Below are 27,953 nucleotides of genomic sequence, written 5' to 3'. Positions count from 1 at the left end.
ACCATCTTCCCTAGTAAATCCAGTTTTCTTGCCCAAACCGTTTTCTCCCCTCGTTGCTGCTTTAACCTAAGCGAGCGCCTAAAACTAGAAGCGGAGAGGCAACTAGTTTGCTGGCCGGCAGCCTATGATGAAGGATGGAAAACAAAACAAAACAAAAAAGAAAACAAACAAACAAAAACCAGAAAAACGCCCTCTGCTCCATCGTATCTGCAAGTGGAAGCGTAGGGCTCCTGCAGCCCGGGAGCGAGAGCTCCCCCTCCGCGGCCCCCGCACCCCGCTCCCCCGCACACGCCCGGGCTCATTTGCCTGCGAGGCCGGTGCGGCGGGCGGCTCCCCCCGCTGCCGCCCGGGCTGCCCCCGCCGCCACGGTCAAGTTGAAAAGTCCTCCCTGACGGGCGAAAGGAGCCCGCTGCCTGCGGGGGGGGACTTACCTGTGGAGTCCATATCGGGTTCCTCCAGCAACCCGCAATGCATGCTCTTCCCATGGACGGGACGGGAGCCCCAAGGTCCCGGGGTGTGCAGAGCCCCTATCTCAGAGATGCGCGGGGGAGAGGGAGCAGGGTGGCGGCGAGGGGGTGGGGAGAGAGGACAGAGGCAGATAGTTGGGGAGGGGGATGTAGCGCGGGAGAGAGGGACACTCCGTAATCCAGCAGGGCAAAGCCAGACCCGTCAAAATGTTTGCGGATGTTTCATGGGAAAAAGCATCATTTTATAGAAGCCCTGATGGGAGAAATGTCATTGATAGGCCAGCCAGCCTGATGAATGGCTGCTACTCAGATGGGGATGTGGCAAGGCTCAATGTGAAGCCCATTGTGATGCTGTTTTGAATAAGAAAAGCTTTCCTCCAAAAAGGGGGGCCTTAGATCTACGCAATCCCAACACTTCGACTTCCCTCTTCTATTAGAGCATTAGAAACGTTTTTCTTATTTAAAGTTCCAGCGGTCTTTCCACTCCTCCCTTCTCCCCCCCCAGCCCCCACCCAAGGTCCTTGGCTCATTACAGACCGAGATCAAAATTGGCTTAGATCTTCAAACGGGCAGTAGGTTTGGGGTTGTGCTCTTTGGGGCTGCCGGGTGTGCGTGCAGCGCGGCCGAGCTCCCCTCCTCCTCCTCCTCTTTCTCCTCCTCCCGGTGGGCTCTGGGTTGGGATCCTTCGCGGGCACATGGCATTGGAAGCTGCACAGTTTCCCCAAATTTCTTGTAAGCTTAGTTTATTGGAGAGGAAAAAAAAAAAAAAAAAGAAAGGAAAAAAAAAAAAAAGAGCGATGTGTGTGGGTAGGAAAGGGGTGTGAGGATAGAAAGAAGTTGCCAGTATCTCGGCAAGCGATGCTGGCACTGCAGACCTGCGGCAGGGACTCCCGTGCAAGGCGGGGTGGGGGCCGCTCGCCACCGGCTTGTCTGGCAGCGGAGAGCGGCTGACCCGGAGAGCTTTCCATGGGACCGGGCGGAAAGCAGGGGGGTGGGAGATCCCGATGGCCAAGAGAAATGAAGGACCAAGCATTTTCGAACTAGCGTTGCCTCCCAGCTTTAGTCCGAGGATGCGAGGATCCCTTTTCGGGTTACAGGATTGCGGGGGGAGAGTGGGGCAGGACAGAGGCTGGAAAAAAGTTGCTTATTCTGCATGCGGTTGTATGTGTTGGAAGTGGAAGTAAAAGTGCAAAGCTAGGGCTCTGATAAAAGTGGCTGGTTTAGGGAAGGAAAAGCTGTGATTAGAATATGAATAGAGCTCCAGGAGAGGAAGAGAAAGGGGGATTATGGCTGAATTACTTTGACCATGGACAGAGCCAACGTTTTCCACTCTTCTCCCCCTCTCCCCTCCCTGCACCCAGACTACCCCCCTTCCCTCTCCCCGTCGGGAAAAAAAAACAACAAAACCACCAACCCCACACAGCAAAACAAGCGGCGAGGTTGCTAAAGAGGAAGCTCCGCGGTGCCTTCGCATCCCCAGGCGGGCCGGCGGCGGGGGAGTCGGCGGGGCACCTCGGGCCCTGCGGCGGGGGAGCCGGGCGGGCACCGGGGCAGCCGCTGCGCACCCCCACAGGCCGAGTTCTGGCGTGGGGAGCCCCCAGTGCGCACGAAGTAAAAATAATACCGGAGAGCCACGGTGCAAAACCCGAGTCTGCAGCCGGCGGAGAAGCCCTCGCGGTGGCGGCAGGGACGCCGGCCGGCTCTGCCCGCCGCGGGGACGTGTCGGGCGAGGCGGCAGCAAGGCCTGGGGAGGCTGATGCTTCTCCCTCTGCCCTCCACCCCACCAAAAAACAACTCCAACGCAAGGGCTCTGCTCTTTCCCGACGGCCATGGCAATCCCGACGGGGAGCTTCCATCTCTCCGTTCCCCGCACCAGCCGGTGCCGCCGGGCTGGCTCTGCTCCAGGCGGCTCCGCACCGGGGCCCGACGGGGCGGGCACGGCCGGCTCTGTGCCGCCGCCTCCCCAAGACGGCGCGGCTGCCCCGGCCTCGCCCGGCAGGACCGATCGCCCCCGGCCCGGCCTCCTCGGGGCTGCCCGGCCAGCGGCTGCCGCCCCCCGGGGCTCGGGCCCGGCCTCTTCCCCCACACCAGCCGCATCCCGCTCCCACAGCGAGGGGACACGCTCAGCCCCGCCGCTAAACGCCCCTGCGGGCCGTGCGGGTGCGTTTTGATTTTCACCGCAAAAACGGTGACATTTCCCCACCTTTTTATGCTTTTTTCCGACTTTCTTTTCCTCCAGGGCTTTACCGTGGGTGATGCAAGCCCTGAGGGGAGCCTGAGGGAAGGCCGCGGGTGAGGGCCCCTGGGGGCCAGCCTGCTATTTTCGGGAGAGCCCCGGGCCCCGTGCGGGGGCAGAGGTCCCCCCAAAAAAACCTCAGGGATATTTTTGTCTCTGAGCAGGGCTCGTTCTCCTAGGGGTTTTGAAACCGGCGTTAACTAAAAGCCATGAGATGCCGCCGGCGCCGCCTGTTCGCGGGGTTACCTGGTGTCCGCACGGCTTCCAGCGGGTGGTCACGGCCCCCGGCAGCCCCGGGCCGGCACAAACCCGCGGGCACTCGCCGTCCATCGCTCCGTGGCGCCGGGAGGTGCCCGCAGGCAGGGGCCTGGCTTCTGGAAGTGTGGAACACCTGCAGCCGCAGGGATCCATCACGGGCACCCTGAGCTTGTAGTAATTTCACCTTCACCGGTGTAAAGTTTCAGAGATGCTCTCGTGTTGCTGATATTCCAGAGATGAACAAAATGAAAATACAGGATTTGTGAACACAGGGATATGCTCTTTCTGGGGTCGATGAGAAGGCTGGGATTTAGCACAGCCTGGATGTCTAGAGGCTTGGGCTGTTCTTTGAGGGGATGCAAAGTTGTACGTTCTCTGTGGAGGACGATGCGAGGGCAGGATCAGCAGCAGCACTTTTGTTAGACCAGAGGTACCTGCTGCAATGTGTTTACTCTCTGCCTCTCCAGGTTAGCTCCTGTCCCCACATTCTTATGGAATATGTCAATGCTGTTGCCTTCCCACTTACCTAGTCCCCCATGTGTCTCAGATCACCCCAATATACTTCATCACTCCATTATTGTTTCTTGTTTGGATTTTGCCTACCTATTTAAACAGAGCCTCGTGCTCCTCGTGCCATCCCACTGGACACTTTATTGAAGTACTTTATTCTTCTGAAAGCACAGAGCATCTCCTGAGCTGCAGGCTGGCAGTTTTCAGATGGAAGCATGGCAAGTCACTAGCTGCAGTTTTTGATTTGATACAACAGGTCTCAGCAAAGACACAAAAAGTATACAACTGGGAATTTTCACTCCAAGTTCTTGCCTATGCAGCTCATCTACAGCCCATAAAATAGATGGAGATTAACCTTACACTGCATCAGATGAGGCATTTTTAGTAGAGAATTCTGAAAAGAATACCACCTTTATTCAAGAAAGAATACAAACTTTTTTTGTTGGTGCAGGAAGGGAGAGCAGGATCAAGAGAAGAAAAGACATATTCCAGGCTGCTGAACAACTAGATGCAAAGCTGACGTACCATTTTAGGTGACCAACAGATAATGAGTTTCTTTTGATGGTTTAGCAAAACAGAGGCAGAGTGGAAGTATGATAGTTTGAATCAACTTATCATCCAGGTATTTTGAGATCTTTCAGAAAAACACATTTCTAGGACTGTCTTTTACTCTGCAGCTGTCTGTGCCAGTAGGCTGTGACATTTTTGACAGAAAAAGCTCCTTACACTGGTACTACACTGAATATCTGTACTGAACTCAAATATTTTTGGGGAAAACCCCAAGAAAAAATGTTTTCAACAAAACCTCTGATACAGGAACAAAAAAAAATATAAATTGTTACCTATTATTTTAATCAATTCTACTTAAAGGCAACTTTAGGCTGAAGTTGTATAGAAGTTTTCCCATAGATTATCAGGGACACCAGCCTTCATTAGTTTTAAGAACGGATGGGAATTGCTTGTGAAAGTAGTTACATAAGATGGCTCTTTGCAATACCAGGGATCTGAGTTCAGTGACTCAGGGGATCCTTCTGGATCCGATGTATCTCTGTGCAGGCTGTAAGATTGCTGGCAACAGCCAAACACACAGTGACACTTCATTATTTTAGCAGTGGCCTGCAGTCTTTGAGTGGTTCCATATTTTCATGCCTGAGCCAGCAACCTCCTCCTCTCAGTATGAACCCATGCTTCTGTCAACCCTCCTTCCCAGCTCTGTTCCTGTTTCTGCTATCTTCATCTACTGGGCAAATCCCATGGAAGAAACAGAGATGGATCTTGTTTCTGTACTGGCTTCTCTTTCCCACTTACTCATCTTTATTACCAGAACAGGAAATGTTAACTTTATTTTACATATATTAACACCCCTGAGGAAGCTATACATATAGGTGAAGGACAGGATATGGAGTAAGCTGACAGATGACTTCTGGAATCAACTCTGTGTCTGTGCTTGGGGAACATGATGCTGACAGATGCAGGAACTGGGAAAGGAACATCAAAAGGCTGCCTAGGTACACAAGTGCACCGATTCCTTCAAAAGCCTTTAATTGACACAAGCACCACGAGAAAGTGGCTAGGGCAGGCACATATGCAGGTATCTGGCAGAAAACAGCAGAAGAGCAGAGGCATGCAAAAGATGGATTGCACATGCACAGGGCAGGGGGCAACTTCCTTTTAGCTGGAAAGAAAAGTAACATGAATTGCAGCTGGCACTCTGTAGCTGTAGACATTTCTGAAGCCAAGTTCTGCTGAAGATGAGCACAGTCAGCCTTAGATGATCTTCTCTTATTAACGTCTGTGAAAGGAATTCTGCTCAGCCCAAGCTGTCTTCTGTTTATAAAGTAGTGCAGTGACAGAAGAGATCAGTGGAAATATCTGGTTCACACTGGTCACTGGTCAGTCTGCAAGGAGGAAGGAATTCACTCTCCTGGGTAGTATCAGCATCCATAGGAGTTGAGAAGAACCACTGCAGCCAGGGCTGCTGCCCAGAACCCTCAGCCTGGGAGACACTTGCTGACTTGAGTTTGAGAAAAGGGCAAGCAGTCATCGATTTCCGAGCTTACACCAGATTTAGCTGGCTTTTGTTGTGTGTGGCTGGTACTAGTTACCAGAGGATTTGTACTGTGTGTTGGAAGAAGAGCCAGCCCTAAAAGCTATTATAGACAACAGACACAGAAAAGATCCATTCCAGACTGCATCTCAGCTGCTGAACAACTGGATGTGAAGCTGTCATATCCTTTTAGATGATCGACTGATAATGAGCTTCTTTTGATCTGCCTGGAGCACAGAGAATTACCTTCAGTGCCTGCCTCTGACTGGCAGGGGGAGGCTTGAATGCAGAGTTTAAATTTACCAATTCACCAGGAGTTCAAGGGAAAACGGTTTCCATTATTAGAATATAATTTTAGCAAGAAATTAGAACTTTGCTGTTAAGGACACCAATTTTTTTCTTTGTTCTTGAGCTATTTCTCAGTTTATAATGTTTTATTGTCAAGTAGACTATAACTACCATGCACTGTCTGGAATGGTAAAGCATATGCATAGGTCAAGGAGCTCCCCAAAACTCCGGCTACTGGAAGACAAAGGCTCTGCTGCAGTTAGCAGCAGGGAATTGCTTTTGATTTGGATCTAACATGCTGTTTATATACTGACTGGGAGGAGGGGACAAGGACATGCACAACAAAGTTATTGGAAAAAATACATGGTCACTGGAATCACCTCAGTTACCTGCCCCAGGAACCACACAAATAAAGGAGTAACTGCAGTTAGGAGAAATACACAGTTGATGGTTTGTTTGTTTTTTTTTCCAGCAGCAAGATGCAAAGAGCAATGGGCAGCTCATGACCTTGGAAGATGGAAAAAGGCCTAAGACCATGTTCTGGGTAGAGAACAAAAATTTTTGCTGCCGATTTTGAGACAGAAAGAGAATAAAGCCATATAGACTTTTTTTTTTTTTTAAAAAGCCAACTTCAAAATTTCTATTAGCTCTGACCTGGGTTTGGAGAGTTTAAATGAGTTCCATTGTTTTAGGATCTATGTTCACATGTAAGGAAGGCAGAGGGACTGTATTTGAACTCCTAGGTTCATATTCTTAAAAGCTCTTAAATGAGTGCAGAAAGGCAAATTCATGCAGTCTTAGCTACCTGAAAGCACAGTCTGACTGCGGCTACATAATCAGGGCAGAGTAAAATTGACAGAAGTACCTGTCCTTACTCTTGCACCTTTCTACTCCTTCCCAAAGAAAGAACTCCTCCACTGAAATTGGTGGGCCCATGCTGAGATGGAAATATTTCATGACAAGGATGGACTGAAGTCAGATCTTGGTTCAAATATGCTCAAGTTTCTAGCAGAATTTAGGTCTAAAACATGGATCCATTTCTGGGCTTCTGAGCCTTAGACACAGAAACTGGAATCCGGATCCTCACCGTGCCTTGCACACGTTAAGCCTCCCAGCACTGGTCCAGATAATAGCAAAGAGTCACCATCTGGCTGGATTTTACGGTTTGATGAAGTGCTCAGTTTTAAGGCAAGCACGTGTCTGGCACCTGGGGACTGTGGAGCCCTGATCCCAGTTCTGGCACAGTCTTTCTGTGGCCCTGGGCAAGTCACGTCCTCTTCAGAGGAGGGAATTCATCAAGTGCCCCACGGCCCTGCTGAAATGGCAAAGGGCTGTAAAACAATCCGCAGCTCCAACGGGAGGAGAGGCCGGCTGGAGGGGCTTCAGCAGCGCTAAGCCAGCTCTCTGCCACAGCTCCAGAGGTGCTTGTGCTGAGACACAGCTGAGGAGGACTCCTGTGGGTCACTGTGGGAGGGCTGCAAGCCCAAGGCTTAGGCTCCCTCTCACTAGGGCCATCCTCATCCTCAAGAGCCTTGGGGCAAACTACAGATGCATTTTTAGCCCCTCTAGTTTTGCAGCTGTGTGACACCAGTTACTGTCAGGCTTTACAGGTGGTCCTTTGCAGGGCTTGCAAATGCATTGTCAGCATTTTTCATTAGTTTGCCATTTGTTACCACCAACCATTGAAATATTCTTCGGTCTTTATAGGTTTTTAATTATGACGTACTCCCATTTTGCTATAAACCATAGATACTTATTTTATTTACCATTAGAAAACATGAGAAAAGACACGGTAATTTCTCATCATCATGAGTCTATGTTTTTCATTCGTTTTCCTCCCTTTTTAAGCAAGAAATAAGGAGTCCAACAAAGTAAAAAGCTCTTTTTGCTACACATTGAAGCTTCTTTGTAAGGAAAACTCTTAATGAGATATGGGCATTACAAACAAAACCAATTGTGCTTAGTGGGAGCCCTTCCTTTACTTTCATCTTAAAATTATTGCATCTCAGTATGCCTTTATTTCATAATATATCCTCTTTGAATGCCAAAATTGGCCAGTCTGGTTTCATTTTTCTTTATAGTTTTTTTTTTTTCTTATTTCTATGTTTAGATAAATTTACCTTTTTTCAAAAAAAAAGAAGTTAAATACCTGTAAGGGTTATGTAAATGATTTGAAGCTGCTTTTCTGAACTCTAAACTAGTGACCTGTGTCGCTCTCAGCTCCAGAACTGGCCAGAAGCCCTGTGCCTTGCCTCATAGCATTCTGTAGCTCAGCCCTGGCTTCATTCTGTTTCTCACAACCAAACAGCAGGGCTGGACATATCCAGTATTCACTAGGATACATAGCATTTAACCTTTTATCTGCAAAGAGTGGCAGCTTATACTACATGGAGTTAGGTATCTTTTCCAACAGCAGCACACACCTCTAGCTCCTATCAGAAAATGGATTGCATCTGGCATTTCAGCTGGGACTGATGCTCAAGATCTTCCAGCAGAATAGCAATTCTAGAAAGCTTCTCCTGGCCATACAAGGAATAAAGAAGTTGCAATGGAATGAAAACCTTATGGCAGTTCTCTAGCCACAGCTTCTAGCACTAAAGCCTTCAGATTTTGTCAGCTGTTGTTCAGAACATGGTATCTAATTCAGCAGTTAGACAGTTATGGGAGGGTTGATCTAGGCAAGAGCAGCTCCAGCAGTACAGCCATGAGCTGACATAAGACCTTCTTTCTGAAGGCATTCATAGTATAAAAAGGGGGGAGGGAAGGTTGTCTGGGAAGATAATTCAAATGGCTGCAAGGATGAGGCTCACCAGAGGAAAGTAATCTGACAGCTCTGGGGTTCTGTATTTTACCTCATCAGTCCACGCAGAACAATTTTTTCCTGACTGCAGTAAGATTCTTCCATGAATTGCCACTTTGATCAACCATATTCCAGGAATCCATAGCCATTTGCTCTGTTTCTGCTGCTGGTTCTGTAATGCTTATTCCATTCCCAAGAGATTACTTGCAGGTGTCAATTATGATGGAACATAAGCAGCCTCTTAGGGAGATGTAAGAAGCAAGCATCAGAGTTTTAACCCAGATCTGCACTCAAATAAGCCTCCAGTGTAGGCACAGGCTTAGGTCAGGCAGCAGTGATGTGTAAATGCAGCTGATGTAGGTATCACCACAGTAGCTGATAGTGGGTGACTCTCACTTCCAGACGCATCTAGTTTCTATGCTTTACAGGATCCATCATTCTTAAGGCTGTTCTTTTCTTCCTAGAGCTCAGCTATTACAGGATATCTTTCAACCTCAAAAACCCATTCATCTCCATGCTTTCATCAGCTTGAGGTGAACAAGCTGCAAGGTTGCTCCTCAGGGCTGCACACAGACCTTTTCTCTCAATGAGGTTACTCATGAGCACTTTCTTTGTTCCTCCTCCATCTCTGCTGTAATGCTTCAATTTCCATGTGTGCAACTTACACATTGCTTAGTCTTTCATGTCCTCTGACCACCCAACCTAGGAGACCAGCTGGGAGAGGACTAGGGAGCAAGGACCCTTACCCTCAGCGGGTTCCCGTGGTGCCCCCCAGCAGCCGTAGCCTTAGAGGCTCACTCCCTCTGCTGGTGCTCCCGAGCCGCAGCTGGGCCTTCTCAGGCACCAAAGCAGAGGATGTTCATTTGGTTGAGGCTTTTGCTTAACCTCCTCCTCCAGTGTGGAGGATGTCACTCTCTCACTCTCTTAAAACTCTTTTGTAAATAACCCTGAGTTGTTTGGATCCTGGAAGAGGTGCTTCAAGAGCTTTTCCAATCCAGGTGTGCTGTGTTGACATCTGTGTTGTCACCAGTCCAACTGCAAGAAAAAGGGTGGGAGGGAAAAAGAAGGAAAGTAGAATCTATTTCTTCAGGTTTGGTTTTTAAGCCCAAACACAAAAGTAATAGTTTAAGCATTTTGTGGAAGGCTAAAAAGAAATCTACTCAGGCTGATACTCATCTGTGCTCAAAGCTAAGAGAACAGCAACAACATGACTGCATGAGCAGTGTCAGGATTGTCAGGATCAGCACACAAAGTTGTATGAAAAGAGCATCTCAAGACTTTTACATCATAGGCAATGTTCTGTATCCTTGCTGACCCAGAGTGCTGCTTTTCACTGAAGGACAGATGAAGTCTGTACACGTCAATGTCCTCTGCTTAAAAAGTTAGCTGCATGTTTTGCTGAGTAAGGGCTCATTAGTTTAGGGAACTAAATGATTCTTAGTTCATCCACTGCTTTAATTCTAGCCTTAAGACTTCATGAAAAAAATCCAGCTGTTCCCTTTCTAAATCCTTTCAGGTTACTCAAACCTGCTTCACTGTCAGTGAAGGATTTGTTCTTCTTCATAGGCTTGGTTTTGTTTTGTTCTTAAAATGTTTTGTCTGTCTTCATATTTTAAAAACGTTCTAGAGCCCTTTGACAACACACCAGGTAATGATCACTACCTAGTGTTTGCAGCCTGTCTTTTCAGGACTTTGAGCCAGCGTATTATCAGACCTGCTACCCTCAGTAGGAATGGAATGGGTATCTGTGTGCTGTATCATGCATTTGCTACATATGCTGTCACCTCCTCCCCTGAACTTCATGGAAACTGCGTACATTCGGTTGAGAGCATATTACCCGTACAAGCACACCATCACTGGCACACAAATGCATCTGCATGCTGAAATTGCACTCAAAGTGTCTGATCTCAAGCTCTTGAGAAAGAAGTTTCCTTTCTCTAACACTGACACTTCTTTAGAAAACTTTAATGCTTTAGCAAACTGCTTTAGGAACAGAAAATGGTTTAGACATTATAAGGCCTTACCATCCTTACACAATTATCAACATTCAGCCAGTATTACTTAAAACATTTATTATAATGGTTTGGAAAACATTTTTAACCTCTATGAATAAGATGTATATTTAGCTCTGCTTAACACCTAGTCCAGCAAAGACCTTTTCAAACGCAAGCATGGGATTTTTTGAAGTAATCCAAGTGCTTTGCTGGACCAAGGCCTTATTCCACAATTCCCAGGTGTCCCTTTCATGACTAATCAAGGCTTCACAACTGCTCCTAGTGTGTTTCACTGACACTCTTCCATGTCAGCTTAAAAACAAGGAGGATGTGTAAGAAAAATTTCCTACTGTCTTGCACCTCCCCTCACTCCAGTTTTAGAGTTTATTCCTGTCCACCAAAAAAACTCTGAGTTAGATATGCTGGATTTAAATTCTTTAAGGTACTTTTTTTGGGTCTTTTTAATCTTGTTCATTCGTTGTACTTAGCTAGTTTTAGCCTAGGTATGATGTTCATGGACTGCAGTTCTTGGAATAGGAGTTTACAGGCGTAAGGTATGCGCAGAGAAGACACGTGACATGATGATTTGCAGTAGTGGCACCTAGGGAAACAAACAAAAAGAAAGTTAGAGTTGGTCCATAACTTCTGCTGAAAAAACCCAATTGCCACTAGCCACTGTTGTTTTGTCCATCTGCATTTAAACATTGGCCACAGTCCTAGAAGCACCAAATGCTTCAGACACATTTAAGTGCTTAAGTCATAGCTTTAAGTCTTTAAATAATCTGACTGAAATCAATAGGAGCCTAATGTTAAATCTGCACTTTTGTAGGAGGGCAATCACAATGCTCAGGAGCTAACAGAACCAACTTTTGCTTTTTCAGCACTCACAGTGTCAACAAATTCAGCACTGCATAGTGACAGAAAAGAGGTGAACACAGCTAAGTGTTTCTGAAAAAATGGTTAATGGTCCAATTTCTGTGTTATATGTATGTCACAAAAAGAAGAGTCAGGAAGAAAGAAAGTTTTTTATATGCAATTTCACCCTGTAATGTCTCAAATCATTACACTTTCCAGAAAAGAGGCACTTCTCATCTTACATCTTTAAATATTAGTCAGCATAGAAATTCAGTAAAACTGCTTTAAACACATATTCTTTGTGCTCTTTGCTCTAATGATCTTAAAATTCAGAGGGAAATTGATTTTTTGTCATATAGATATAGCCTTGACTATATAATATATAATAGGCTAATCAGCCATCTTTGCAGTATTGGGACTCAAATTCAGTGGTGGTAGAAAATACTTCTAATAAATATCCATTTCCAACCTCCCTATTTCTTCATTCTCCTGCATATTCCACTTTCTGTTTTTGGAGAGTTGAGAAAGCCACTCCTTTGGGAACACAGAGTGACTAAGCACTTCATAATGGTCTAACAAAGCTCCTTTTTTTGTTCCTGTGTTTCAAATTTATATTTCTGGCATAAAGTCATAACGGTCTGAAGATCCAATTAAGGAAGAATTAGCAAAACTGAAGGCTTCTGTGGTACAGAATGAGGCTCACAGTCAATTGCAGGTTTATAACTACTCCCCTAGTCAGCATTTATAGGGATAGGTACATTTTATGGTGGGAGGAAGTGACCTAAATGGGAGTTGTTCTCCAGTGATGGCAAGCAAGCAATTGCTCTCAATAGGAGAGACAGAATTCCTTGCAGACCCTGGAAGCCTGATGAGACACAACTTCTCTGCTGTGAGCACATGTCTGGCATCTGATTACATCTCCTAGGGACTGAGGAGCAGAGACAACTCACTGCACCCAGGCTCAAAGCTACACCATTCTGGGCCTGCTTTGTACTTGAGGGGGACCACCCAGAAAGGTGCAGTAAGCACAAAACTGCATCACACAGAGGTCACAGAAACAAATACTTGAAAGACCATTTGGTATTAGAATTGACATTAAACAGGTCAGAAAAAAGGCAACTTTTACCATCCAAGGCTGAATCAATGGACCAGAAACAAAATTTTTCTTCATGTATATTTTGAAAGGCTAGAGAGACCAGACTAACTCAACTTATGGTCAAAAAAGGACCAAACTTTGCTCATTACATTCAGTGGTGTTCTGTTCCTAAGCACCTGTGCAACAGCTAAGTTTGAAAATCTGCATAAACCCAGTAAATCATAGTAAGTTTCAGCCAAATTTTTTACAGGGACAAATTCCGTCACTGCCACAGGAGCCCCTTTCCCCTGTGAAAATACCAGTTCAGGCCCAACACTGATCTGCTGTTACTATCTTACAGAAAACGTACCCAGGGGGTTAGTCCTTGCCTGAGAGGAAGGGCTCATCTTCCATAAGACAAGTGCCCTTAATGCTAGCCACAAACAATGTTTCTAAAAGGTTTCTTGCAGCAATGTCTTATTAATGCCTGAGTCACTGAAAAGGCCCATTTGGAAGTTTCTCTTAATGACTTCGTCTCTACTGTGATGCTCATTATAGGGCCACTTACTTCAGATACTGGTAGACTCAGTATAAAATTTAGTAGAAGCTCTCTTATTGATTACTCTCACACATCAGACAGCTTTTCACAGAATCAGATTGCAAGAATGTCTGGCTCTGTCTGAGACAGTAGTTTCTTTCACAATTATTTAAGGAGTTACTAAACTTTGCTAGGAACTTCAAAAAATGAAACATATTAGCAACACCTTAAAAATAAAATGTAGTATTACTTCTGAAGTTCAAATTCCTGATTTTCTTCAAGGTCCTTTTACTTCCTGTGGATTCTGAAAAATCTTAAAGGACTGCTCTGAAAGTCATGGTCTTATTGAAAATATAATTGAGCTACATCTGCATGTGAGGTTTTTTTAAAGGCAGTGCTTTACACAGAAGTGGTTGGTTCTTTGACTTACGGCATGTCCTTCCTTTCACACTACTTCCTACGATTGTTATTTGCACTGCAGTAGTTTTAAGACCTGGGTCAGAAAAAAGCTTCCCTTCTTACATACACTGAACACACCCTCAAGAAAAAAAGAGTCTCAAAAAGAGTTATGGCACAAGAGCCAGCAGGACCATGTCCAGCTGAAAATCACCAATCACAGCAGGATGCTCAGAGAGGGGCTCATCTCTCCTCTGGATTACATGTGTTTACCCACCTCTGTCCGAACATCTGCTCCCCCAGGAGCAGAGCTGCTGCTGCTGTGAGCAAACAAAGGTGGTGCTTGGTTTCTGGCCAGAAAGACTTCAGAAGAAAGGTTTGACCAGGGGCCAAAACAGTAGCTGTCACCTTTACACATCAACAAACTGAGAATATACCTTCCTACTTCAGTGTATCATGGAAAAATCAGCCTTGAGGTACTGAAGTGAATAAAGTCCAATTTCCTGCCTCTCCCAATAGATTGATGCTGATATCCAAGATGCAGTAAGTTTCCAACTGTGGTCTTTTGAGGTTTAGAAATTAATCTTTCTCCTCCTCCTTTTAACTCTCCATCTTTCCCCAATATAAATATTAGAGTAAATTGTAATTTGAACGTGCACCATTTATTTTTTCTTCCCTTAGTCATGGGATTTCAGGTCACCTGTTTTTTGGAAAGCTTGCAATAACCTTGTATCTAAAATTCCTGTTGGTTTCACATGTCTCTTTTCTGCTTGCCAGGTCAAAGCAAAACATCTCCCTCGCCTCTAAGACTATCTATAGTCCCTTCTATAAACAGAAGTTTGTTTATCTTCTAATAATAGTGGTGCATTTTCAGCATGCTACGGGACAAATTTAAATCTAACATCTCAAAACTGCCGGAGAGAAAACCCAGTGTGTTACACGTGGTGAGCTCCATACAACTTTGACATCCAGTTTTATGCTTCCCCTACATGAAAAACCAGTTTGTTTTCTGGAGACCAAGTCAGTACTGTTTCAGAGTCTGGTCTCAGAGTAAGACAGCAAGACCATTAGCCAGTCTAGAGGGAAGTTTCCTAGGGACAAGGCATTCAGGCCAGCTGAATTTCCACACAGACAGCTGCTTGTCTCTAAAGCTCCAACATGGGATCAGTGCATTTGCCTAATGCTTTTAGGAGGAACTCCTTGTTTTACAACACCACAAAGCAAAAGAAAAAAAAAATAAATTAGGCAAAATGCCTTTCAAAGGTAAGACCAGCACAGAGGGGCACAGTCAAAGAAAACCAAATGCATGGGATTATGAGCCCCATAGCTAGAGAAAAGAAAGCAGTGGATATTGCTTTCTTCTCCTATTCTTCTGTACCCACTTTCACTCTTCAGCCTTGTGAGGGTCAACATGGGATTGTAGCAGGAGTATGTGTGACTAGCCCAGCCAGTATCCTCATTTCTGCTGGCAGAAGCACCAAGTACGTTGACACTGCTGTTCTCCCCTTTCAAAATACAGACAATATCTGGGATTGGGTGCTTGATAATTCCTTGGAAGGATGGGATGGAAGGTCAGCAGACAGAATGAAGGGAACAGCCTGGCTGTGGAAGAGAACACCTCTGCCCCCACAACAGGAGAGATCCCTGGCTCATTGACTACATACTCAATTCAGTCCTAACTTCAATCAGACCACAATAAAGAACCATCCCCTGTCACCATTTTTCCAAATACCAATTTTTAACTTTTTGACTGAAGTGCATGGGACTGTTAATTGATGCCTGTCAGCTCTTGAAAACTAGAAGCACTGTAACCAAGGGCAGTTCTGTTACAGAGGCACTTGACAACTTACCATCCAGAGTATCCCAGCAAGCCACACTGCCCACAAACATCCACTTCGAAGGCATCACTTGAAATCATCAGTCTCTCCAATAAAAGCATGCTGGCTCCATAACCTATCAAGCAATCCCGTTCCATCTCTCCAAGACGTAAACCACCATCACGGGATCGACCCTCAGTGGGCTGCCTTTGAAATAAATATTTGGGAAATGTGGTAAGTATTGCAAAACATACATTCTATGACTCCAGCCTGTCTTCAAACTGTAGGAGCAACACAGGGGTTGATGGACTTTACAAATCAGAGCTGCTGATCTCACAAATGTGTTGCTCCTGTACCCACAATATGATGCAGTTCTGTACGTGGCAACTACAGCATCAGGCCACAGCTTTTTACCTCACAGAATGCAGCTGAATAAGTGAAAACAAAAATATTTCAAAGAGTATCCAAGACAATCTGGACACAAATTTGGCAAACTTTCTTGATGAGACATTATCATGTGTAGCTAACAAAATGAAACAATATTCAGCAGCTAATGAATCAATCATCAACCTAATGTTTCAGCTGAACTACAGCTGATTTCAAAAATAAAGATGGTTTTGATCTGTGAGAGAATACCAAAATAAGTCAGCAAACAAGTAGCACACATATTGCTAACTCATGATTGAAATGGTATTTTTTTTTTAAGTAACATTTATCTAGTTTATTTTTTTCATGTATGATGGTTAATAGACTCATTCTACAGGTTCCTCTACACAAGTCAAGCTCTTATTTTATTGTCTGGGGAGATTCCCCGTCCTTATGGACGTTGGATGCTAGAGGAAAATTTTAATAAAGCAATCAAGTATACACTGAAGATTTTGAGGTAAAAAAATAAGGTACTGTATATTATCTAACATTAAGACTGCTTAAGCCAATTTTTTTGTTGGACACAATCAAAACTTTTAACCTCGTTTGTCATTCTGCAATTTCATAGTATCAGTTCTACTCTCATGTACCAGCACAATGATATAGTACTTAGGTTGCAAATATCAGAGCAAACTATGAAGCAAAAACGATCATGAATTCCTACAGCACTAATATACTGCATGCATTTAAATGAATATTTACATCTTAGTATATTCCCCGAAACATGATAGCAAAGAGAAGGAATTCAAAAGAAGTTACTGAACTTCATTGCTCCCTGAAACCTCACATTTATGTGCTGTTTCTGACACTTGTAGCAGTGTAATCCACCTAAAATATTCAATGACAGATCTGGACCATTACTTTTGGAGAATACTTTGTTTCTATTACTTCCAACAACTGAATTTGTTAAGCTTACTAAAGATAGTAAAAAGTAAGATTTTGCCAACTTGCTGCAAACCACAGGAAAGAATTTCTGAAAGCCTTCAACAGCTAATAATCCTTTGTAACATGTAAAAACTTAGCCTAATTACCAGACCAAAATATCTTCTAAAGATGCAAATTGTATTTGTATTTAGGGGGAAGCGGTTTCTCTTACTCTGACCACACTGGAACCTTAAAACTAATCTGCTTGTAATTCAAATTGTCCTTTTCATTCATATAACCTTCTGGTTTTCCCAGTGTTGGAAGAATGGATAGAAGTTGTTTACATCCTGATTAAACTCCCCAGGGCCCCCTCCCCAGATGATGGCACCACCAGTGCTGTTTTAAAGGACTAACCCTGTGGTGAATGCAGTTTCTCCTCTGAAGTGTCAGGAGAGAGATTTTAAAAGCAGTTTGGACCTCCAAGGAATCAGGCATTTGCTGCAGTGCTAGAAGTGCCAAAGCTGTTTTTATGAACTTCTATAATACTATTTAATACTCAAGACTGCTTTCAGAAGTTTCACCTGGTGCTGTTCTACAGGACAAAATGACAAAATAGTTTTACAAATTTGAGCCTAAATAGTCTCACCCCAATTCTGACAGGATAAAACCTCTAGAGAAAGTATAGTACAGGACCTCAACTCCATGCATAGCTATACCATGGGTCTTCCAACAGATACAGGGTGAAGATTTTTAAGGCAGGTGAAATTCCACTATAAAAAAATACAAAAAGCTCCCCAAACAAAAAAAAACCCAACTAGAACATTTAGCTGTTAAGTTTCACTCACACTGTCAGTATGATCTCATTGAAAGAAATCAAATCAAAATCCTGCCTACCTAAAAAGTAGTTTTCTAAAGTGCCAAAAATTTCAATATTGAGATTGAACCTTTGAAAGGAGTCTATCTTCTGCTTCCTAAGATTATCAGATTCTTCTTCCAGCTCACATGAGTTTTAAAAGTCCTCATACAAAAAGTTATTTAAAATGTTAAAACAGTACTTATAAAGCATTTGTTCTTCCCCTTTCCCACTATACACATGTACACTGCAGCTGTTGCCCTGGGCAACTAACTTCTTTCTTTATTCTAAATACAACATCAGAAAACAAAGCAGACTCTTGAAAATAATATTTGGAATATCATTAAAAAGAGGTATTTTTAATATTAAAGAAAAACCTAAGTTCTTAAAATCCTCAAATGCTAAATAAAATGCAGTGATGCTTTAAATAATAATAAAAAATAAGTGATCTTCATTCTATTTAACTGTTGTCTTTAGAAAAAAAAAATCATAAACCAATTAACTTCAGTGTTCTTAAGCACATTAAGAATTTATTGGCACTAATTCTGCATTTTCTGCAAGAACAGTGGGTTCAGCTGAATGGTGATTCCTTGTTTCACTGGCCAGAGGGGGAAATAAGTCTACCTCCATGGTCTCAGCAGATCTCCCTTGTGCCTGATAAGGAAAACTAGTGATTAGTTTGAATGGAGTTGTTTGCTGAAGCACTGATCTCCAAGAAGTGGAACATTACCTAAAAAACACTGCCTGAAGGAGGAGGAGGGGGGCATCCCATGCTCACAGAGCCCCAGAGCACAGAGGGGAGCTCTGAGTGGTGTCTGTCCCATTGCTCCCCCGCATCACAACAGGACCTGGCACATCTGACATGTCCAAAGACACCCAGGTGGCAGCTCTGACCATGTCCATCAAAACAACTACACATGCAGAAAGCTCATATTGCTCACTTATAAGGAGAATTAAAAGCAGCTTATCTACTAAAATGATTCAGCAGGACTGGTATCTGGGCAACACCACATATAGAACTGTGTTACAGATTAATTGTCACCTACCCATGGCATTGAAATTAAGGATTGTATTTCATTTAGAGTACCACTCCAGAGGGCAACATCCTGGTGGCTTTTGACCACGTTGACAAAGAGTGCTGCTTTGCAATTCTGCAAAGTCTTGTTTTAATCAGAACAATAGCTAGAATCAGTAATGATCAAGAAGCTCAAGTATTCTGCCTTATTCCAGATGGAAATACAGCTTTGCTCTGTCACTTAGGGTACATTTGATATATAATAAAATGCATTTCAAGACAATGACGGCCAAATTCCACGTTGGAAGCTGCTACAGGATTACTTTTAAAATCAAAAAAGAATGTTAGATGCAATCTACTCTCCAGGAAGTGCAATGGATGATAAAACAATAGCGAATATGAAAGCTGGCAATGCCGACTCTCTCAGCAGAGGCAATGGCAGTAACAAATGTTTAATTATTTGAGGACAAAAAAAAAATCCTGAAAGAATAGTCAAGAGGCAGCATAAATTGAACATCCACTAGCTTTCCTGAAAGTCAAATAAGGAGCCCTAATTACACAGTATGATGCTACTGATTGAACAAAGAATTTGCAGAAAGTAAGGGATGGGGGAAATCACACAACCTTCACCTTTACATATAAACATTACATTGACTTGGTATTTAGGCTTCATTTAAATTCAGTATCTCTAAACAGCTGAGAAGTTGAGGAGGCAATACAAAGGCAGATCAAGGGATTTAGGTAAGCCAGGAGTTCCAGTAAATCCTGTGTACTGTTAGCTAAGAACAGAGAGTTTTCACTTTCATATGAAGGACCAATATAATGCTTAACACACTGAAGAACAGAAAATGGGGCAGACAACATATTTGGGAATATAATTTATGTTCATATAGGCAAGCAGCTGTGGCTGTGCTACACCTCCATCAATGTGGTTGATGAAAAAGTTCAGACAAGTTACAAAATCTTTTCTTGATTTCCTTCCCAGTTCAACCACTGGTATTTATTTCCATGGAAAGCACAAATTTGTCCTATAGCCAGTGTGAGGTTGGAAAGGAAATAAGCAATGAAAAGCCAAAGAGGAAGACACCTCTGTGTCAAGCACAGCAGAGACCTGCCCCTCCTTTCTCTAACAGCACATCAGTAGGTAGAAGCTGCACTTAGTAAGGGCTGTTGTGCAGCCGCACATGATCAACCTCACATGATCAGAGGCATAAAAATAAATGAAGAATTAAAGAATACAAATCATGCTTGTTATAGGGAAGAGTAAGGGTGGGATAGACACGACCGTGCTTACATCTTAAAAACAGTACGAAGATTTCTATGGTCAGAATCAGTACAAGGTTTGACTGGTCAAAAAGAAGAGTACCACCATGCAGGAGGGGAGGAGTAACAGTCTACATAGTAACCCAGAAAAACTGGCAAAAGGACATTTGGAATAATCTTCACTAGAATATACAAGATTAGCTGGAATTTAGTTTTCTGGCAAGTTTCAGTAAACAATCCTATTGTGATGGAGAGAAGTGAAATAAATGACCCCTCAGAAGCATCCCCAAAGCAAAGCCTGTGCCACTAAACTCTTTTTTGTGAGCAAGGAATATCAGAAACTTTGAACATTAGTGCAAGCAGACACAGACCTTGGCTTTAAGGAGAAAAAGTAAGTAGCACCAGTAAAAGCAGGAGGCTTCAATTTCCCCAAAGGGTTTCTCAAAGTGTTGAAATATTAGACCGTAATTTAAAATTTTTTCCTTCTACTCAGAACTGATTTTGTAAAAGTAAAAATTTTAAAGAACAAACAAACCTCTTAAAATACCTATGATATGAGCTATTTGACATGAAGGGCCCACATCATGTACTGTGAATCAGAGATGCTGTTTTTACCAGCTGCTAGCAGAAGTTTGAGAAGCAAACTCAAGTTTTGAACCACACAGAGCACACCTGAACCCTCAGAACAACCTCCTGCCACAGTCTACTGTCAGAGTTTTTAGTTTGCAACATAATAACAGTACCTAGCACTTTGTACCAAATATCACAAGGTCAAAAACTTTGTTTTATAGCAATGGGTCAGCTGGGCACACTTCTGCATGTACACAAGAATTTTGTGCTTAGCCTGTAATACCTGGTGAGCACTGCTCTGGGTCCTCGAGCTCTTGCATGCATTTTATCCAGCACCATGTGCTTCAGTTTCTGGTAATACACAGGACCAAAATAGATGTATGCCTCCAAAGGCTCCCTGAAAGAATAAAAAACAAAACAAAACCAACATCCACAGTTAGCACACATCTACCTTAAAAGAGGCAAAGGTGTCATGTACACAAGAAATGTGAACTAATTTGGAAATGATGAGTCCTAGAAAAATTTTCTGGGCAATCAGTCTGAAACCCTTTCCAGGGAAATCTTCTGAACACAGGGACAGCACACTGCCAGCACCACATGCTGCTGTCTCCACTGCAGCAAGGAACAAGCTCCTGAACTCTGGTCTCACGTTGTGCAGACATGCTCCTATAGCTGCAGGTACCTGTTTCAGCTGTACCATGGTAAGTCACTCCCCTATCTACAGGAACATTTCAACAGTGTCATCAGTAGCCAGGAAGGAGTGTAAACATGTCAGACCCTGAAGAGTGACTTAAGGTACTTCTCTTTATATTCCTTCATAAAGGTAAGCATATATGTAAGCGAATACCTATAGCAAAAATGCTCAGAAGATCCTTTTTGTAGGAGCACTTTAAGAAATTCCCATTTGCAAGAACTGCTTAGCACTGGAACACTACCAGCCTGACAATGTCCTCATCCACTAATTCTCCCTGCACAGCACCCTGAGGCAACACCAAGGCCCAGAAGGGTGAAAGCCCTCTTGGAGTGGCTGTGCATCAGCGCAGCTGCCTGGCAGCACTGCCCAGCAGCTGCATCCAGGGGACAAGACTGCTGCCCTGGCTGGCACTGGGGGCTCAGATGAGCTGGAAAAAGGCTCTTGAGAACTGTATTTAGGCACTTCCATCAGCTTGAGAACATCTGTGAGCAATACAGAGGGTGTTACTCGTTACTCCATTCTATGAGCTGGAGTATGGCTAAAGATTTCTGTGTTTAAAACACCCCCAACTGTAAGAAGAGTGTAAGCACCTAAAGATCAGAAAGCAACCAGTGAAAAGCACTCAGTCATTTCCCAGCTGCCACCTTCACCCAGCTACCACCTTCAGCATTAAGAATGACCAGATTTAACACTGACAGACTCAGCATGGCCATTAATTTGTTTGAAAAAAATACAAAAAAGGTATGTGCAATGTAAAACAAGCAGGAGATGAAAGTGTTATACTTCAATCATTACTGACATTATGCAGTGTTATTCCAAAAGTTGACTAGTGAAGAAAATAATAAAACTTCATTAGACATTTGAAATCTGCAAACTTTCACATTCTTATGAAATCTGCCTTCAAATTTCATAACAAACAGATTAAGCCTGTGTAATTTGCTTGGAAAAAAGTATCAGTGTCCTTAAACAAAGTCTCTAAATAGGGCACTACAAAGTTGAAGTTTGAGGATGGGGGATTTTAGAGTTAGATAGATGATTATATTCTCCCTAGGAAACATGATTAGTCAGATTTTTTAAAAGCCACCATAATATACCAACAGGAAGTGTTTCAAGGGCCAGGATACTTGATATACAATTTATGGAATATGCAGTGAATAAAGAAAACAAAATCGTATCTCTAAAACAAAAAGAGAAGCAACATATGGAATAAGTTGGTAGGAAAGGCAATTAAAATAAAAAGTATATAAAAAAAACTTGCCAAAGAGACCTAAACTTGCTCCTTGAGAAGAAGGGGACTGGAAGGATAATAAAAATAGCAGGAAGGTAGGATTAAGATACATTTTGGAAGGGTAGGCATGTGAAGCCATATGGCCTTTTCCTGTTCCTAAACTATCTTATGTTCTTTGAACTCCGTGTCTCAGAAGCCAGTCTGATCAACACAGCAGGAAGTTTGCAGATTAGAGTATTATGCCAGACTGAAACATTGTGTAATCGAAAGAAAAAAAAAAGGAAAAAAGAGCACACACAGAATATTCCCAAGGAACAGATGCTTGCCTCCAAATCCATATTTACAGTACCATTAAAGTCAACATGAAAATGCTTATCTGATTCCAAGCATATGTAAGACTTTCTGCTGACAGAAATCTGAATTTTTTTCTATCTCTCAGCAAGAAAGTCTTGATTTTAGCTTTTTTTGCCAGGCAATAAAACTTGGGAAATTTTTATATGTACCACAAGGTCCATTCCCATTACAGCCACACATACACCAGCAACTTTTAAAATGTGGATCCACAAAACGCTTCTAAGAAATAAAAAAATGCACACTACTCTTCAGCCTCCTTTCTCAATCTCACAGCAGTTTGCAAACAAGAGAAAGTTCCCAAGCTCTGAGACATGAGAAAATTTTTTCAGATGTGTCTCAACAGGATTTCCCCACTCTCCTGAAACACCTAAATCTAAAGAGCAGATTCTTACCCAGTGATCCCAGATGTTACATAGTCCTTCCCGAGGTAGTTATAACCATGGCGAATAAGATCTTCACACACATCCTTAACTTTACTGCCGCCAAAAGCCGTTCCATAGTGAAATCTGCCATCGAGCACCCCAGCCTTTCCAGCCAGGAGTTCAATCAACTTTCCTACCTGTGGAAGAAAAGCAGAGTTAGCAGCCTGGTCATTAGGACAGGCACATTGCTGGATAGGTCACAGCACAAGCTAGGCAGATGGCAGCCTGTTGCATGCAACAGGAGGAATGGAAGAAGCCCAAGAACCAACTGAGAATGCTCTTGTGTGAAGGGGGAAAACTGGACTCTTCGCAAGGTCTGGGAACGCCTTTAATGTCCCAAGGCAGTTCCACTTCTTCCAGTTGTCTGAAAAATGGGCATGATCTCTGTGGCCTTCTGCTGGAGGAAACAGCCTTGGAGATTGAGTCGCTGCACTGCAGCAGGGGGAACAGAAGGGAAGATGTTAACAAAGGAAGAAAGATCAGAGGTTGTGTGAAGGAAGCACTGAGGTCCCATATAAAGGGCAGGCAGTGAGGTATTTAGCAGGCAGTGACCCTGCAGCACAGTTGATAGACTCACCTCAGTTCCATGAGGTGTGCATAATTTAAGAAGTTTTATAGGTCTGAATCTATAATTGAAGCTCCTCTTCAACCTTCACTTTACAGTCTGCCTCAGCCAGATTAATGGGCACAGGCAATAGGGAAGGAAGAGCAAGAAATTTTCAAACACCAAGGATGCAAGTGAAGTATTCAGTTGCATCCCTCTCAGCTTGAAACAGAAAAAAAACAGAGTGATGCACAAAGAGCCTGCAACCTTACTTATTTTACAGTAGGATGTTTCAAAACAGTGAAACAGAGGGCTGGCTACTCAGAGCAGATCAAGTGCATGGCATGATGACTGGAGAATATTCCCAGTGAAATCATGCTTCAAGCTTTTATTGTCTCTAGTGGGTGATCCCTTCTCTTTCCCTCTTGGGGGACAGTGTCTTGTGAATCGGGCAGCAGCACTCACCGTCATACGCGACGGGAAGCCATGAGGGTTCATTATGATATCTGGGCAGATCCCTGTATCACAAAATGGCATGTCCTCCTGAGGAACAATCAGTCCACACACCCCTGCAGAAGAGAAAACATTTCAATTCACAAAAGAGCAAACCACCAGCAGGGCTAATGCTCATCACCAGATTTTCTTTAGTGTTTTCCTCCTCCTCTCTTTCTCATGGATCACTTTTCACCCAGATTCATTACCATGACCAGTACTCCCAACCTGCACACTGGAAGACAGCCCTTGTGACAGGACTGGCAAAATTAGCATATAACTAATACAATAGCTAATATATTAGCATAATGCTCCCAGTGATTTGTGTGTTAGCAAATTAGGGGATAAAGCTTTGGATCCTATTTTCAGAAGCAACTGGAAACTTCTGTCCAATCAGACTGGAATATCTCAAGAGAGACACCGTTTTTAAAGATGATGCTATAATTTCCTGAAAGAAAAACACTCAGAAATGTGGCCTCTTAGCTTGTATCTTTGGACATGCAGAATTATTAATGATTTGAAATTTATTTATCATATGTATCTTTGCTAAATACTGTCAACAAAAACATATAAAATTGGACTTTGACAGGGACTGAAAAGAGAAGTAGGGGAAAATAAATAAAAAACAACTAAGATTTTTTTCAGGTAACATCAGTTTGCTGAGCAAAGATTGCTATCAATGAATTAAAAAGTGCAATCCACTCCACCGACTGCTTTAACTTTGTCAGTCCATGAACACAAACTGTCCCTTTAAAAGTTTTGGAAGCTTTTGTCAGTCTCTATCAGTAACAGATAGAAAACAAAGAAAACCCTCCAAAGTCTAAAAATATTGCAGAAAGAATAAACAGAAACATGAAAACTCATTTTAAATGTCCATCATGCATCTCAAAATTTTCCTTCCAACTCTTACAATTTTTACAGTGAATTCTGCAAATCGACATACTTCAGCTATAAATGATCAAGAGATCTAACATTCAAATTCAGGTGCTAAAATGCAGCTGCTTAAGCCCATACTCCTTTGAACCAAAGCTACTGTTTCAGCTGGACAATTTCTTCCAGAGGCCCTTAGAGCTGAAAAAGTCTGCAAGCTATTTGAGATCAGCCTGCTGCAACTGTGCCAGAGCATGCTTTGGGAACAGTCCTGGAGTGGAGGGGGCTCCTGGAAGACTGAGGGTACTGGTTACATCCCTAAAAAGGCATCCCCGACCAGCCAGTTCACAGGGGGATATCGGCGTCTGCTCAGGAGGGAGCTCCTCTTCCACTGTCCAAGCAAGACAGGGATAGGTGTATGGGACAGTAGTTAATAGAATGAGAATGGTAAGTATGGGGGAAGGGAGCAGAAAAAAAACTGTCTGGGGCAAGGGGGTGTGTGCTGTTGCATTTAGTTTTTAAACCTATTGAAACTAATTTTCATTGTTCTACTGTGATAAATCAATAACATCCTTCTAGCCCTCCCTGCCAAGCAGCAATCATTTACTGAAAATAAAAAAAAAACACCAAAAAAACCCAAATCAACCCACTATCTCTTCCTTGCACAGCTTTTTTTTTGTCCTAAAATTTTATACATAAATACTCTGTTACATGTGTATTATCGTGTATACAATCTGCCTTATTTGCATTTACATCTAAGAAAGCATTAGGTTGCATCTGGACTTCACGGCACCTGTAAGCCAAGAATTAAATCTTAGCTAACTTAAAATTACTTTAGGCTCTGAAAACCTTTTATATGCCAAGCTGGTTCCCATAGCAGACAGCCACTGTGTTGTTTGTTTTGTGTGAAAGTGAATGATAAAAGATCCATGAAATCGACACAGAAAGGCAGAACAGCAGAAAGAACTGAGGGCTCTCCATCATAGCGGCTTCTACCCTCCGCTGACTTGTGTAACAATAGGACCTACACACCCAACTGCAGATCTAACACAGCTGTGCATTTCATTAGATGAAGAGCACTAGTGACACAAGTAAATAATTAACTTATTCTGGTCCGCTGACTGTGGTTATGAGACCAGTCATAGCTGACAGATTTTAATACAAGTTAACACAAAGACAGCATAATGAGCTTAGAAGTTAAAAACAAAATATTTAGACAGAATCCAGAAATGTGAAGCTCACTAGGCCATTTATAAAGTTTCTATTTTACAGAGGGGAAGAAAAAAGGGGAAAAAAAAAAAAAAAAAGGGAAAGCTATAAAGCCTCAGTTCTAAGCTTCTGTATTTTAAGAAGTTGCTGAGCCTGTAGCAGATCTATAGCATGTCTGTGTGTATTTAAGAGGACAGAGAAGCTATCCTACCCTATGTTTTAAGAAAGTTCATTCAACTGTTAAAAAAGCTGAAAGATACTTTTCCTATATACAATGCTACTTCTAAAAGAAAGTGCAATTCATTCAAAATATAAACTTGATTTCATTTTGCAATTGCTTGTTTTCAGAAGCTCTTTAGGAGACAAATGCTTGCAGATCTACACTTTAAGCTCCTGAATTTGCTACTCCGTTTTTTTTTTTTTTTTTTTTCAGCAGAGCAGTACCAGGCAAGCCAACAGCTGCAAAAAAAGTGACCAGTTGAATTAATTCATGTGAGTGGAATTATCATTTGCAACCGGCTAATAAAACAGTGAAGGAGAGGAGGCTGGATTTAAAACAGCCTCAAGTTCCAAACCCCGTTCAAGTACGAACTGCATCTCATAACTGAGCAACTGCACCCCATACAATATTCATAAATAAGGCACACTCAAACTAGGAGGCTGTTTTGCTCTGTGGCTCTTACTAGAAGTTAGTATTTCTTAATTTCTACTGATTTAGACATCACATGAAAATTGATCCCCAGCATTCATAAAGGACACATGAAATAATTTGGTTTCATCCACTTCCCCTCCTCTCTCAATTTTTATATACTGCATCTGGAATTGAGCAATTCAACTTGAGACTAAATTCCATACTGCAGTAGGCCTGAATGGCTTTCACCTATGCATTCTGGTGCCTCATCTGGGACCAGAATCAAGTATTAACAACCAGAAAAGTCTGCAGACAAAACAAAAAAACAGAAAGTGTTTTTTAATGTGGATTAACAAGATGGTTATGTGCTGGAGCAAGAAAGCATCTGGTAACTTGCTACATCTAATTTCTTTTCCATTGAAAACAAATTAAATTCTAGAAAAAAACTTCTTCTGTGTATCAGTTTTGCAATGTCACCTTAGAAGGAAAATCAGAGAAAATTCTAAGGAATTATTTTACAATATCAGAAAAGAAGAAAAAGTGGATTAATAAGCATGGAAGCTTAATGCAAGGATAACAGTTTAAATTAGAATAACCTTAAATCAGACATCCGCAGTGGTTTAACATGCAAGTATAAAACAGCCATAGGCAGTGTTTTTCAATGCTATTGTATGGCAGCCAATAAATGACAGCCCCCTGACTATGCACAATAGCCCCCAGCCCCACACACGCTATCAGCATCAATGCTGACAGCATCTCAAACCCATGTACCTCCACAAGGCACTGACAGCATAAAGAGCCCCTTGCCCCTGTACTTTTGTCTGAGTTTCTTTTCCTAATCAGGAGAAACTCAGGTTTCCAGAGCTGGTACCTTTCGTGTGGTTGCTTTTACAGTTTGCTGACAAACACGAGCACAGCCAGACTTGTAAAAGCTCGGTTCTGTGCAGAGGGGGAAGGGGGGCGGCCGGGAGGGGGCAGGGACAGAACACAACAGTATGGGAAAGTTTTTCACCAGGCTACGTTAAGGTGCCTTCTATACACACACATGCCAAATGGAAAAAAAAAAAATCATCAAATAAGTCAAAACAACCTAATATAGAAAACTAATTACTACCAGCAGGAGGGACATTAGAGAGCAAAGGAGACGACGTGAATAGAAGCAGCAGCAGTACCAGTTTCTATCAGCAAGATAAAAAGAAGCACATTACTAAACGAGCTTGTTTACTCATTCTAATGA

General features: G+C 42.9%; 2 protein-coding genes across 5 annotated transcripts in view; both read right to left on the bottom strand.

The window, feature by feature from the left end:
• Positions 1–3,335, bottom strand: part of RFX4 (regulatory factor X4) — an 89,574-nt gene extending 86,239 nt beyond the window's left edge. For 3 of the 4 annotated variants that reach the window (XM_086887205.1, XM_086887207.1, XM_086887213.1), the window contains exon 1: positions 432–756. In XM_086887205.1, coding sequence (XP_086743331.1) covers positions 432–474 — 43 coding nt within the window. In that variant the 5' untranslated portion in view covers positions 475–756. Of the gene's footprint in view, positions 1–431; positions 757–2,949 lie in introns of those variants that run through there. The other variant, XM_086887209.1, reaches the window with a different exon arrangement.
• Positions 3,336–10,550: 7,215 nt separating this feature from the next.
• POLR3B (RNA polymerase III subunit B) overlaps positions 10,551–27,953 on the bottom strand; it is a 71,975-nt gene continuing 54,572 nt past the window's right edge. The window contains exons 24-28 of the mRNA XM_086887203.1: positions 23,980–24,083; positions 22,941–23,107; positions 20,556–20,669; positions 15,315–15,488; positions 10,551–11,201 (exon numbers count right to left, since the gene is read on the bottom strand). Of these exons, the coding sequence (XP_086743329.1) occupies positions 11,072–11,201; positions 15,315–15,488; positions 20,556–20,669; positions 22,941–23,107; positions 23,980–24,083 (689 nt within the window). The 3' untranslated portion in view covers positions 10,551–11,071. The remainder of the gene's footprint in view (positions 11,202–15,314; positions 15,489–20,555; positions 20,670–22,940; positions 23,108–23,979; positions 24,084–27,953) is intronic.

This window comes from Cyanistes caeruleus, chromosome 4 (genome assembly GCF_971803275.1).
Source record: "Cyanistes caeruleus chromosome 4, bCyaCae1.hap1.1, whole genome shotgun sequence".
Taxonomy (NCBI): Eukaryota; Metazoa; Chordata; class Aves; order Passeriformes; family Paridae; genus Cyanistes; species Cyanistes caeruleus.
Note: the sequence above shows the minus strand (reverse complement) of the source record. Positions and strands in the feature narration are given on the sequence as shown.